This window comes from Amia ocellicauda, chromosome 2 (genome assembly GCF_036373705.1).
Source record: "Amia ocellicauda isolate fAmiCal2 chromosome 2, fAmiCal2.hap1, whole genome shotgun sequence".
NCBI classification, from domain to species: domain Eukaryota; kingdom Metazoa; phylum Chordata; class Actinopteri; order Amiiformes; family Amiidae; genus Amia; species Amia ocellicauda.
In genome coordinates this window covers 1821106-1834257 of record NC_089851.1, presented here as the reverse complement: position 1 = coordinate 1834257, position 13152 = coordinate 1821106, and the positions used below count along the sequence as shown (strand labels likewise).

Below are 13152 nucleotides of genomic sequence, written 5' to 3'. Positions count from 1 at the left end.
AGCTAAGTATTAAGATCCTTTTATTTTGCAAGTTTATTATTAATTAGAACACACATTGGAACCTACATCTAGCCAAATAGTTGTTGTTGATCATCTGCACTTTGTGATATATGTGCATTGATTTGTTTGGTAAGTTGAGGTTTTTTTGTGTAAATGAGAGGAAGTTAGCGAGCCATTAGCTACTGGTGATTGTAATGGCGATTGTATTGCACCGATTTAGTAAACAAACTTTGTTAAAGTTGGTTTAAACTTATCTTAATGATAAAATACGGGTGATAACCTACATAATTAGTTCATGCCTTTTCATGTTTTTTTAAGTAAAACTCACGAAGCTTTGCTTTAAGTTCTGTTTTGGGAATGCGAATACGGAGTAGCTGTTAAGTCAAAAAGCCACAAAATGGCCGACAGTATTTTATGCTCATGAAACCCACACAGTTAGCAAAGCACATTTCCACTAGTAGCATTTATATTGGTAATATGGATTTACATTGTCCATACGATTTATGTTATTAATAAAACATTATACTATTCATACAAAGTGCTGTATTTCATGTAAAAGAAATAGATGTATATTTTTCTTTACTTTTGTAAATGTAAATTTAAGGAGAAATGTGAATTCTGAAATGCTTTATTATAAAGACGTGATGCTGTAAGTAAGACAGTAGACAGTTGTAATATTTAAAACAAGGAACCTTATTTCTTGGAGAGAAAAATATGTTGATTTAAAAAGGAAAGAATGTTGTGCAACAGAAAGTAAGAGAGAGTAAAAATCTAAAAGAGGTTATCTGTTACCAAACACAAACAGATATAGATATATGCTATATATATGTATATAGATATTTACTGGCTACATGTAAATCATTTATCTGAAACTATGGTTATTATACAGCCAACAGTAGATGTATTGTTACTTTAATTAGAACTTGTGAATGAATGCCCTGTTTTAACATACAGGTCTGGTTTTATTTTGGAGATGGAACTTTTGGCGAGTCACCCAGCATCTAGGATTTTAACTTTACACTGGACTCACTGGAACAACACTTCCAAGACTTGCCCTCTCACTAACTCCGAGTGGTAGGATGAGGACTGTAATTGTGACAAAAGAGATAACTATTGTGTTTTCTTGTTTTCTTATTTTCTTTATTTTTAAAAGCTGGCTATTGTATTTTGATGTATTTCTGATTCCTAAAGTCCTGATAACTAAAGTTATTAATATTTGCTTATGTTTCCTTAAATTCCTTGGTCTCATTCTATTTTATTCCACCTCTTGCCGAACCTAGACTTGGTCCAATTCTTGTAAAAGCATAACATGCTACACTAGCTAGAGTTAATGTCAGTTACTTTTAACTTAAATTCATGAGGCAATGTTGGAAAGACTATTCAGCTGTTTGGGGAATAACCTAACCTATAACGAATTGCTGCACGAACCATCCACTTATTTATAATTAGTTTTAGGTCACTTGTTTGGTGCACAAAAGGCAAGGCAAGTAAGGCTGTAGAACAATGCTACGTTATGCATATTGCACTAAGGTTTCTGTAATATAGTTTTTTTGTGCAATAGGCTACTCTTATTTATATTGTATTTATAATTCATTTTACGTCACTTTATGTTTCTTTAATGCTGTTTTTATTTTGTGTTTTTGTTTCTAAAATAAAGAAAATCTCAAAGACAAAGCTACGCAGTTTCTGTGTGAGTGTATGAACACAATGATCGGTGGTGGAATTGGCTGCGATGCAAGGAGCACCAGCTAAAATCTTGCCTAGGACACCAAACTAGTCAAGGCCGGCCCTGCTGTTGAAGACTGCTTGACCAATTTGTCTAAGTGTGCAGTTGCTGTCCTCCAACTGACCGTGAATTCAGCTGATGTGGAGAGACATCTCAGCAAACTTGGTGCTCTTTTCTGTACTCAACGCCAACGCCTAAAATAAGAAAATGTGTCTGCAATGCCGCAGCTCTGTACGATGGCAACCAAAATGTTGAACACGACGGCATTAAATGTACAGATAAAATATGTCAGTTTCAATTCCATTTCAGTTTGTACATAAAACACATCAATTTTATTCCACCCTCCAAGAACAATAGTGAATGCTGTTGTGCTGCTATATAAAAGTGATGCAGCACGTTTTTGTTTTTCTTCTTCTTTTTTAAATTTGCCTGATGGTTCTCTATGGTTTCCGACCTTGATTATGAATGGTTACTTTTAAATAAAATAGTTTTGTTTGACTAAATATATATTGGGGTTGTGTATATTTTGATCTAAAAGTCTAAAGTTATATTTTAATCATGGAAAACCTGCAAATGTTCAATTTTTTTTCAGAGTATTTTGTAGTATTTGTAGCTAAGAATCCTGCTAATGTATTACATTTGCTGTACAGTTATGTGTAATTAAAAAATAGTCTTTGATAATTGAAGATGTAAATATAGGTGCTACACAGATACAAACAAATACTTTTAACTGTATATTTATTGTAACTGTATGTTTTACTCAATCATTAATAAGTCTTTAAAATAAACATGGAGAGATTTCACACAGATTACATTTTTTTTTAAGATTAATGTTAAAATGATTTTATTTTACAACCAGGGCCCTTAATTTTTCAGATATGAATATAAATAAATATGTATTTGTTGTAACTGTTTCTTAAAATGTACATAATTTTAAAATCAAACTATTTAAATGTTGATCTGTTAGTCATATGCAGTTCATACATTCTGCATGTAAATAAAAAAGTAACACTTTGTTGATCAAAAATTAAACTGAGTCGCTACACAGAATATAGGGCAATTAGGCTCATTTCACCATATAAAAACTTTAATTTGTTAACTGGTGTCTCAAACACATACTGACTGAAACCTTAAAATATAGTTTTACATTTCTTAGCAGATGCCCTTATCCAGGGTGATTTATTCACATTATCTTTGAACACTCATTCAGACCTCTGTTTCTGTTGTTTTTTATTTTCTGGAGCAATCTTGGTACAGTTTCTTGCTCAAGGGTACAACAGCAGAGTCCCCCACCTGGGACTGAACACATGGCCCTGTCCACTACACTGCCCACACTGCTGCTATATCATCATTTATACTGAGCAAATATAAGCTCCGTGATTTCTTAGTTGCTGTTTTTTAACAAACACAAACTATAATGCACCTGATTTTCACAGAATTAGCTCTGACTCATGAAAGCAGTTGGGCAGTGAATGTTACTGACACCTTGAAGCAGAGAAGACAAGCTGCAGAAAACAGCACAAACACAAGATCTAACTATAATGCTCCTGAATTTCACACTTAGCTTTAATGAGGAAACAACAAGTAAATGAAGGATTGAAAAATCACACAAACGTGATTTCAAATACATATAAAATGTTCACATTAAAACCTACAAATAAATGTTCACTCAACAAAACTACAACATTCACTTGCTTCTGAGTTCCCCATCATTCACATTGTATACATATTAAAAACTTAATGGCACGCAAGTAGAAATAAGCTATTGTATGATATAAATGTCTGGAAATACAAACTGAAAAGCCATGTTTTTCCTAATTTCCCAGTATGAATAACCTTCTCACAAACAACATGAATTTCATTATATGGAAGATTTCATGATGTCAGTCTATGACAATTAGAAAAAAGGATCAACTAATGTAATTAATTTATAGCCCTGTTATTGTTGTTGTAATTGTTGTTACAGATTTGCTGTGCAAAACTTTGTATCTTTTTTTTTTTTTAAACATATACCTCGTCTCTTAATTTCCTTTGCTTGGATATCACAGCTCTGGTATGTTCTCTGATGTGAATATAAATACATTTACTTTTATGCTGTTACACTTATTGGAAACTATGATATATATTTTTAAATCAGCTTTATTGAAATACATTTAAAAAACTCAGAAGAAATTGAATAAAGGCATTTAGTTGGAGCTTCATCACTAATTTAAAATCAAATATAATGAATTGAAACAGAAGGTCCTTACTTGTGAGATGGAAATTGATGGAGATGAACAGAAGAAGCCACATTTCGCTGATCTGTGTGAAGAGTAATCAATAATCACACGCTGACATCTCTCAGTCTCTGCTGTGTCTAACAGCTCACAGCGACGGGGTGGGCAAGATACACAGCGGCTGTGTGTGTCGGGGCCAAGAGCCTTGTTTGGTAAAGATCAGGTACAGGCCGGGTTCATAGGAGCCAATTACAATGTGCAGCGCTCAGTGTGACCTTATATGAAAGACACCGAGAGGTGCAGGTGCAGGGAGCAGAGCTGGCTGGCTCTCTGGGAGGAGCTGCTGTTTTACAGCAGGAGCCCCTCACTGCTGCTGGTTCGAGCGGGACTGGGGTGAAGATTAGGAACGTCTTCACTCAGAACAGTGTTGAATTGGGTTCAGTTTAAAACAGTGTATTTTTGGGGTGTCAGTACTTAGTAATTACTTCTGTTCTTACAGGGTTTTAAAATTGCAGTAATGAATAGTTATAATGTAGATAACGTGTAATTATATATACTATTATTACATCGAATATGATCAGGTATAAATATATATAGCCAGTATGTGCTAATATTAGGCTACATACCTACCTAACACCATCATCATCATCAACATAATATAATATTTGCTGATCGTACTGCATGGCATAATCCTGCATTTGAATGTGATTATTAAAAAATACATAACAAAAGAATTACCCTTGTTGCTAGCTTATTGAATAATAGCATTATTATTATTATTATTATTATTATTATTATTATTATTATTATTATTATTATTATTATTAATTTTATTATTGTTGTGTTCAGTAGGTTTCTGTAGCTTTCTATTGGATAATTAATTCCATCTCTGTGGTAGGAACAGCCGCAAGGCATTGTAGTTGAAAGTGAAAACTCTTAACATATCAGCAGCATGACTTTGCAATATTTGCTGTTTAGCCATAGACAGATGATAAGGCTTTTGTTTGTTTGCAACATCAGAGGCAGTATGTATTTTATTCTCAGAAAACGGCCAAGGTGATCTGTACAGACTTTGCTGTTTTCACACAAAAGAGCATATCATTTGTTCATATCAGACCCCAGCAGGTCAGATTGGTCTACTACTTGTCTGAACACATCTTCTGTATATTGAGTAAGACTCACAGACAAGGGACATGATGACTCAGTAGGAGGAACTGCAGTGATCAGAGAAGAAAAAGCCACCGCTGGGCTTACGCTAAGGTCCGTAGTCCAGGCTGAAGAGGGAAAACACAACTGTGTTCATCACGAGAAAAACTGTAAGTGGAATTTCTCACATCTCATGTTCTTTTATTCCTAAAGGAGGCTCTAGATTTTTGTGAAGGTTGAACAAACTGGCTTTGGTACATCGGACACTGACCTGGGGAATGTTTTCCATTACATCGCCAGCATATAATAGACGATGGTTCCCAGTTCCGTCTCTCACACGCTGTACTGTTTACAGTTCCAGATGCGGCTGGGCTCTTAACCGATTTCAGTTTTTGGTGTTCATAAACTTGTTGATTCAGGTGATCCTTCTCCAATCGGCGTCCTAATCTCACCAACTCTTCCACAGTTGATACTCTTTGTGCACAATTGACTAGTAAGCCAAGGCTGCATATGATTTCTCTAAATCAGTTTTAATACTTCAGGCTCAGTTATGTTAGGCTTCCATCTCTGACACAAAGCTTGGTAGGAAAAAGTAAAGTCTCTAATATTTCCATTTTCTTTCTGTACTTTCTGATTCGCTCCACCAGCTCATCATCATCAGAGAGGAAGGCCATCTGAAATCTCTCTTTGAATTCATACCAGCTATCACCCTGTGTTCTGGTAATCTCCCCCCAGCCTCTGACAGCTCCATATAGGACACTTTGAAGAGTAGCCACTATTTCATCATCATGCATTGGTCTTCATTGTAAACAATCTTGACATCTCGTAAGGTGGAGCAGAGGATCTGGGTCATCGTCTTTTCTCCCATAGGTGCCAAAAGTTCAGTTGATAGGAAGAGGCAAATCCAATTTCTCTCTTGTATGAAGACCTTTACTCAGATTATAGCTTCTTGTACTTGAAATCAGGCTATCATTTAGTGGGATAATTTGATATTGTGAATTCAAACAGTGATTTGAGAAAAGCAAAATTATCTTAAATAGAAGTTTTATTTTCTAAAAACACAGTAGTGAGGCGGCGCCTGTAGTTCCTATTGTGTCCGCTAGTCGCACTGCGCTGCTGCATCAGACAACAACTGTCTCCATCACAGAAACAAACCTGCGGCCAAGAGTCGCAGCTTTGATTACATGCCTTGCTGTCCAGCGTGAAGAAGTCCAGCTGTCCAGCGACTTGAAGATGTTGTCCTCAGAGATGCTTTGCATGTGCGGGACTGCATGTCTCTGTGAGCAGACATTGTCCATCATGAGCCTGAACAAGAGCAAACTGCGCTCTCGGCTCAGACATCATGAGGATCCCAACTCCTTACAAACTGGTCAATGCCCAGCGATGTCAGGGTCAAGGAAGAGCAAGTGACTCAAAGTGTGAGTGACTACATTTCTTTTAATCTGTAACACGTGTTTTATGTGGGGTTTATATTTTATATTTTATATTTTTAAACATATTTATTGTACTTCTTAATAATTGTATCTGGGGCTCTATGAATCAGGAGTATGAAGGGTATTCAGCTCAATAATATATATATATATATATATATATATATATATATATATATATATATATATACACCGATCAGCCATAACATTATGCTAAGACTCTGCTAAGTCTTGTCTCATTCATTGTTGCATTTCTAAGCATTCCCTCAAATTTTTCACTTTCTTCTGTTCCTGACCTTTTGCCTTTGCTTTATGACCACCCTGTTGGATTACCTGTTTCAGCCTGTTTGCCCGATCATTGAATTCACCCCCATCATTATATGCCTGCTATATATACACATGTGTGTGTTCTATGGCTCTGTAATAAGTGAATGCACTCATGGTTACAAATGCTCAAGTGGAGCGCATATAGTGATGGGGGCGAATTGTCATGGGGACTAATTACCGTGGGGACACATTGTCGCCAGTACCAATTGTCGTGGGGGTGAATTGTCGCAGGGGCGGATTGACGTGCTCCCACCCTGTTCAGCTAGCCATACCGGAAAAATATGATGGCTCACCGGACCACTGTGAGGGTTTTGTACTTCAATGCCGTCTTTTTTTGCCCACTTGCCCTCTTCCTTCCCATCGGATCAATCCAAAATCACCTTCATTGTGACTCACCGGAAGAGCTCTACAGTGGGCTTCGGCTGTTTGGGATAAACAAGGAGATGTGACTCGACCCTTGACCTCCTTCTTGGCCCATTTTTAGGAGGTGTTCAATCACCCAGCGGCAGGAAGGGATGAAGTCGAACAACTCCTTGTTCTACGTCAGGGGACCTCTTCAGCTGCTGATTACGTGCTAACCTTCCGTACCTTGGCTGCTAGAAGCGGATGGGGAGATCAGGCTCTCCTAACGGTGTTTCGCCGTGGCTTACGTAGTGACTTACAAGTGGAACTTGCTTGCGGAGATGAGGAGTGCGCTCTGGAACAGGTGATACACCTTGCTCTCAGATTGGACAACCACATCAGGAGCAGAGGGGGACGTCCCACATCCTGTGCGGAGCTCAAAATAGAACCTCAGCAAGTAGGAAGTACTCACCTAAACAGCAGAAGAGAGAAAGAGACGATTTCATCAGCACCTTTGTCTTTATTGTGGCCAACCGGGACATAGTCTTAAAACCTTTCCTGTCCATCCTGGAGCAGCTCCAACCGCATCAAAGATACCTGTGAGTACGCATACATGCCCCATTATTACTACGAGACAATTTACTGTCCCTGTCCAAATACTCTGCGGTTCAACACCTGTCTTTTTGTCTGCCTTGATCGATTCAGGATCTGCAGGCAATTTCATAGATCTGAAAACTTTTACATAGCTCAACCTACCCTTCTCTCCGTTCACACCACCACTCCGCCTCAGGGCCGTCACCAACCAACCCATTGGATCTGGCCTGGTGTCACATAGGACAGACCCCATCACCCTCTTTGTCTGTCTTTTACACTCTGAACAGCTGTCTTTTCTGGTAATTGACTGTCATGATGTTGATATAATCCTTGGGCTCCCATCGCTTGTTCACCATGACCCAGTGAAATCCTGGTCCAAGGGGGATATATCCTCTCCTCTACACCTAAGATTCTGTTGGAGTACCAGGACCTGGCAGCTGTCTTCAGCAAGTCCTGCCTGCCTCCTCATCGCTCATGGGACTGTGCGATCGACCTGCTTCTGGGCACATCTCCTCCAAGAGGTCGTATTTATCCTCTTTCCATCCCAGAAACAGAGGCCATGGAGGACTACATCAAGGAGGCCTTGGAGCTAGGCATCATCCATCCCTCCACCTCAGCTGCTCCGGCCAGTTTCTTTTTTGTGTCCAAGAAAGATGGGGAGATCCTGCCTTGTATCGATTACAGGGGTCTCAACTTAAATAACTTAAATATCGTTACCCGTTACCTCTGGTTCCCGCAGCATTGGAACAACTCCGCGGGGCTCGATTCTTCACCAAGCTGGACCTGCGTAGTGCCTACAATCTAATCAGGATACTAGAGGGTGATGAGTGGAAAACAGCTTTCATCACGCACTATGCATATCTGGTCATGCCTTTTGGTCTGGTTAATGCACCCTCTGTTTTCCAGGCATTTGTCAACGAGGTGTTAAGACCATATCTGCATCGCTTCGTCATTGCATACATCGACGATATCCTCATTTACTCTTCTTCTTTCTCTGAGCAAGTCTCCCAGGTATGCCAGGTTCTTCATTGTCTGTTGCAGAATGGGCTGTACGTCAAGGCGGAAAAATGCAAGTTTCACCAGCAACGAGTGGGTTTCCTGGGATATATCATTGATGACAGCAGAGTCCATATGGATCCAGGGAAGGTGAGAGCTGTTACTGACTGGCCCCAACCACACACCATTAAGGAACTACAGCGTTTCCTGGGTTTTGCTAACTTCTACCAGTGATTCTTTAGCAAATTTTAGCTCTGTTGCTTCTCCCCTAACCTCTCTGTTGAAAGGTACCTCTCACAGCCTCCATTGGAATGACTCTGCAACCACAGCCTTCACAAGACTGAAGAAGCTATTCACTACAGCCCCCATTCCGATGCATCCAGATTCATCTCTCCCATTCGTCGTTGAGGTAGACGGTTCAGAGACAGGTGTAGGGGCAGTCCTGTCACAGCATCGAGGTAAACCAGCCAAGCTTCATCCCTGTGCATTCTTTTCTCGCAAAATGTCACCTGCAGAAAGGAATTACGACATAGAACTGAGAACTGTTGGCAATCAAACTCGCCTTTGAAGAATGGAGGATTGGCTGGAGGGCGTCAAACACCCCTTTCTGGTTCTGACAAGACCACAGGAATCTGGAATACATCCAAGTGGCCAAGGGGCTCAACTCTCGCCAAGCACGATGGGCACTATTTTTCTCTCACTTTCAGTTCACCCTCACCTAACGCCCAGGATCTAAGAATGTAAAGGGTGACTCTCTTTCTAACCTCTTTGATCAGGAGCATTATCCCCGACCACCTGAGCCCATCCTATCACCTTCCTGTGTCGTGGCTCCCATAAAATGGGATATTTGGAACCAACTTAAGAAGGGTCTCGCCTCCGATCCAGCTGCGTCTTCATGTCCCAAAGCCAAGACCTATGTTCCTGCATCTGCTCGCTCCACCTTACGTCATTGGCTTCACTCCACCCCTGCATCAGGTCACCCTGGGATTCACAGCACCCTGGCCTTGGTCCAGAAGAGGTTCTGGTGGCCTTCCATGAGCAATGATGTGACCCAGTTAGTCAATGCCTGCTCCACCTGTGCCACATCCAAACCTTCCAGGCGTTGCCCTGCTGGTCTCCTCGAACCACTTCCAGTCCCACAGCGTCCTTGGTCGCACATCTCAATCAATTTCCTCACCGATCTCCCTAAATCCCATGGATACACTACCATCCTGGTGGCAATAGATTGATTTACCAAGTCATGTCGTCTCGTTCCATTGAAGGGTCTATCCACCGCTCTTGACACAGCAGAGGTCCTTTTTCATCATGTGTTTCATGTATACGGGCTCCCAGAGGACATAGTCTCTGACTGGGGACCCCAAATTCACCTCACGTGTGTGGTCAGCGTTCTTTAAGGCTCTAAATGTCAATGTTAGCCTCACTTCAGGGTATCATCCCCAATCCAATGGGCAGACAGAATGCCTAAACCAGGAGATTGGACGCTTCCTCAGATCCTACTGTAGCACTTCCCAAACCGAGTGGAGACACTTTCTGCCATGGGCGGAATATGCCCAAAATTCCCTGACCAGCTCATCCTCAGGTCTCACACCTTTCCAATGTGTCCTGGGATACCAACCTCCACTCTTCCCTTGGGATGAGGAATTGACGTCCATACCGGGCCATGGATGAATGGTTCCAACAGAGTGCAGCCGTATGGAATGCAGCACATGTCAGACTCCAGCGTGCCATTCACCATCAGAAACTGGTGGCGGACCACCACAGAAGACAAGCCCCTCAATACCTCACAGGACAGAAGGTTTGGTTACCCACCTGAGACATCAAACTTAAACTGCCTTCCAAGAAGCTGAGCCCAAGCACCTACTAACCCTCTTCACTCATTGGTTCCCCCTCTCTCCACCAGTTCCACGGACTCCACTCTGCCCTGCACTTAAGCCCTGTTTGCCCTTCACTCTCTGCTAAGTCTTGTCTCATTCATTCTTGCATTTCTAAGCATTCCCTCTGACTTTTGACTTTCTTGTGTTCCTGACCTTTTGCTTTCGCTTTTTGACCACCCCTTTGGAGTACCTGTTTCAGCCTGTTTGCCCGATCTATTGACCCCTAGACTGTCTTTAAACCTCGTCTTTTGAATATCCCCTTTGCATTATCAGCCATGCCTCCTCTGTATAACAGGTTGCACTTGGGTCCACCTCAGCTGTCCTCTGAATCATTACACTGGACATCACTGACTGAATGACTCACGACTCTAGCTCTCGTTCTCTCTACCTCTCTAATCCTCCCATCCTCCCGGGGGACCAGGGCACCCCAATTTATTAGTTTGCACACCGTAACTGCCTCCCCCAATCATGGCGCCCCCGTGTGTATATATATATATATATATATATATATACTGATCAGCCATAACATTATGACCACCTGCCTAATATTGTGTAGGTTCCCCTTTTGCCACCAAAACAACCTTGACCCATCATGGCATGGACTCCACTAGACCTCTGAAGGTGTGCTGTGGTATCTGGCACCAAGATGTTAGCAGCAGATCCTTTAAGTCCTGTAAGTTGCGAGGTGGGGCCTCCATGGATCGGACTTGTTTGTCCAGCACATCCCACAGATGTTCGATTGGATTGACACCTAGAACTCGTTGTTGTGTTCCTCAAACCATTCCTGAACCATTTTTGCTTTGTGGCAGGGCGCATTATCCTGCTGAAAGAGGCCAATGCCATCAGGGAATACCGTTTCCATGAAAGGGTGTACATGGTCTGCAACAATGCTTAGGTAGGTGCTACGTTTCAAAGTAACATCCACATGAATGGCAGGACTCAAGGTTTCCCAGCAGAACATTGCCCAAAGCATCACACTGCCTCCGTCGGCTTGCCTTCTTCCCATAGTGCATCCTGGTGCCATGTGTCCTCCAGGTAAACGACGCACACACACCCGGCCATCCACGTGATGTAAAAGAAAACGTGATTCATCAGACCAGGCCACCTTCTTCCATTGCTCCATGGTCTAGTTCTGATGCTCACGTGCCCATTGTAGGCGCTTTCCGCATTGGACAGGTGTCAGCATGGGCACCCTGACTGGTCTGCAGCTACGCAGCCCCATACCGCACTGTGTGTTCTGACACCTTTCTATCAGAACCAGCATTCACTTTTTCAGCAATTTGAGCCACAGTAGCTCGTCTGTTGGATCGGACCACACGGGCCAGCCTTCGCTCCCCACGTGCATCAGTGAGCCTTGGCCACCCATGACCCTATCGCCGGTTCACCACTTTTCCTTCCTTGGACCACTTTTGATAGGTACTGACCACTGCAGACCGGGAACACCCCACAAGATCTGCGGTTTTGGAGATGCTCTGACCCAGTCGTCTAGCCATCACAATGTGGCCCTTGTCAAAGTTGCTCAGATCCTTACGCTGCCCATTTTTCCTGCTTCTAACACATCAACTTTGAGGACAAAATGTTCTCTTGCTGTCTAATATATCCCACCCACTGACAGGTGCCATGATAATGAGATTATCAGTGTTATTCACTTCACCTGTCAGTGTTCGTAATGTTATGGCTGATCGGTGTAAAGCCTCAGTGGAATCCGTTTCTCACAGTGCCGTTCTCATGCAGGATCACAGAGGCTTAGTTTAGACTCAAGCTGGTGGAGAGAGACCCGTCTGCTCTGGGCATTCCTGGACAGTCCCTGTTCAGAGGTGACGTATACTCCTACACCTGGAGCATTTCCACTGTTTAAAGCTTTGTACAGCATTGGTTACTATACAGTAACACTTGCACAACTGCGTGGCTGCTTTATAAAATGTCTTGGACAAATGTGTCACCCAATGGGCTGCTTTCCTTTTATTCTTTCTTAATGGTCCAGAAATAATTAGTTTATCGATTTGAAAAATGTAATTTGATTGGGGGAGAACAGGAAAGAAAGGCTCCACTGAGGCCAAGTGTCAGTAAATGTGCCTGGATTGACTGAAGCTCTGTATTTTATTGGGAGGCCTCTGTGTGTCGACTCACTCAGTCAGCCTCTGAACGGAGCCATGTCAGTGAGGGGCGTCTACAGCTCTGTCTACAGGCCTCATACACAGAGAGCGCATAGTGAAGAGGCTGGATGTGGAAGATGTCGAATTTTTCTGACCGCTCTGACTGCAGGAGAACGCTGCCCCTTCGGACCCGCTCCCCTGGGACGTCCTATTTGGGAGACTCGCGCCTTTCTGTCCCCACCCGCTCTCTTGGACGGGCTGCTGCTCTGCTCCCCCAAGTGCCCAGTGAGTGTGCGATGTTCAGGCTGCCTCCCTGAGACTCGCATCAACAAGCACCTTAATGTGTCCGAAACACGTCTCTCTCTGTCATGTTGTAGAACCCATCCCTGGTGCCCTGCAGAGGCC

At 42.2% G+C, this 13152-nt stretch overlaps 1 protein-coding gene across 1 annotated transcript in view; it reads right to left on the bottom strand.

The window, feature by feature from the left end:
* The window catches only part of LOC136712087 (scavenger receptor cysteine-rich type 1 protein M130-like), a 50137-nt gene extending 42335 nt beyond the window's left edge, over positions 1 to 7802 (bottom strand). The window contains exons 1-2 of the mRNA XM_066688695.1: positions 7785 to 7802; positions 7521 to 7659 (exon numbers count right to left, since the gene is read on the bottom strand). Coding sequence (XP_066544792.1) covers positions 7521 to 7659; positions 7785 to 7802 — 157 coding nt within the window. The remainder of the gene's footprint in view (positions 1 to 7520; positions 7660 to 7784) is intronic.
* Between the last annotated feature and the right edge of the window lie 5350 nt (positions 7803 to 13152).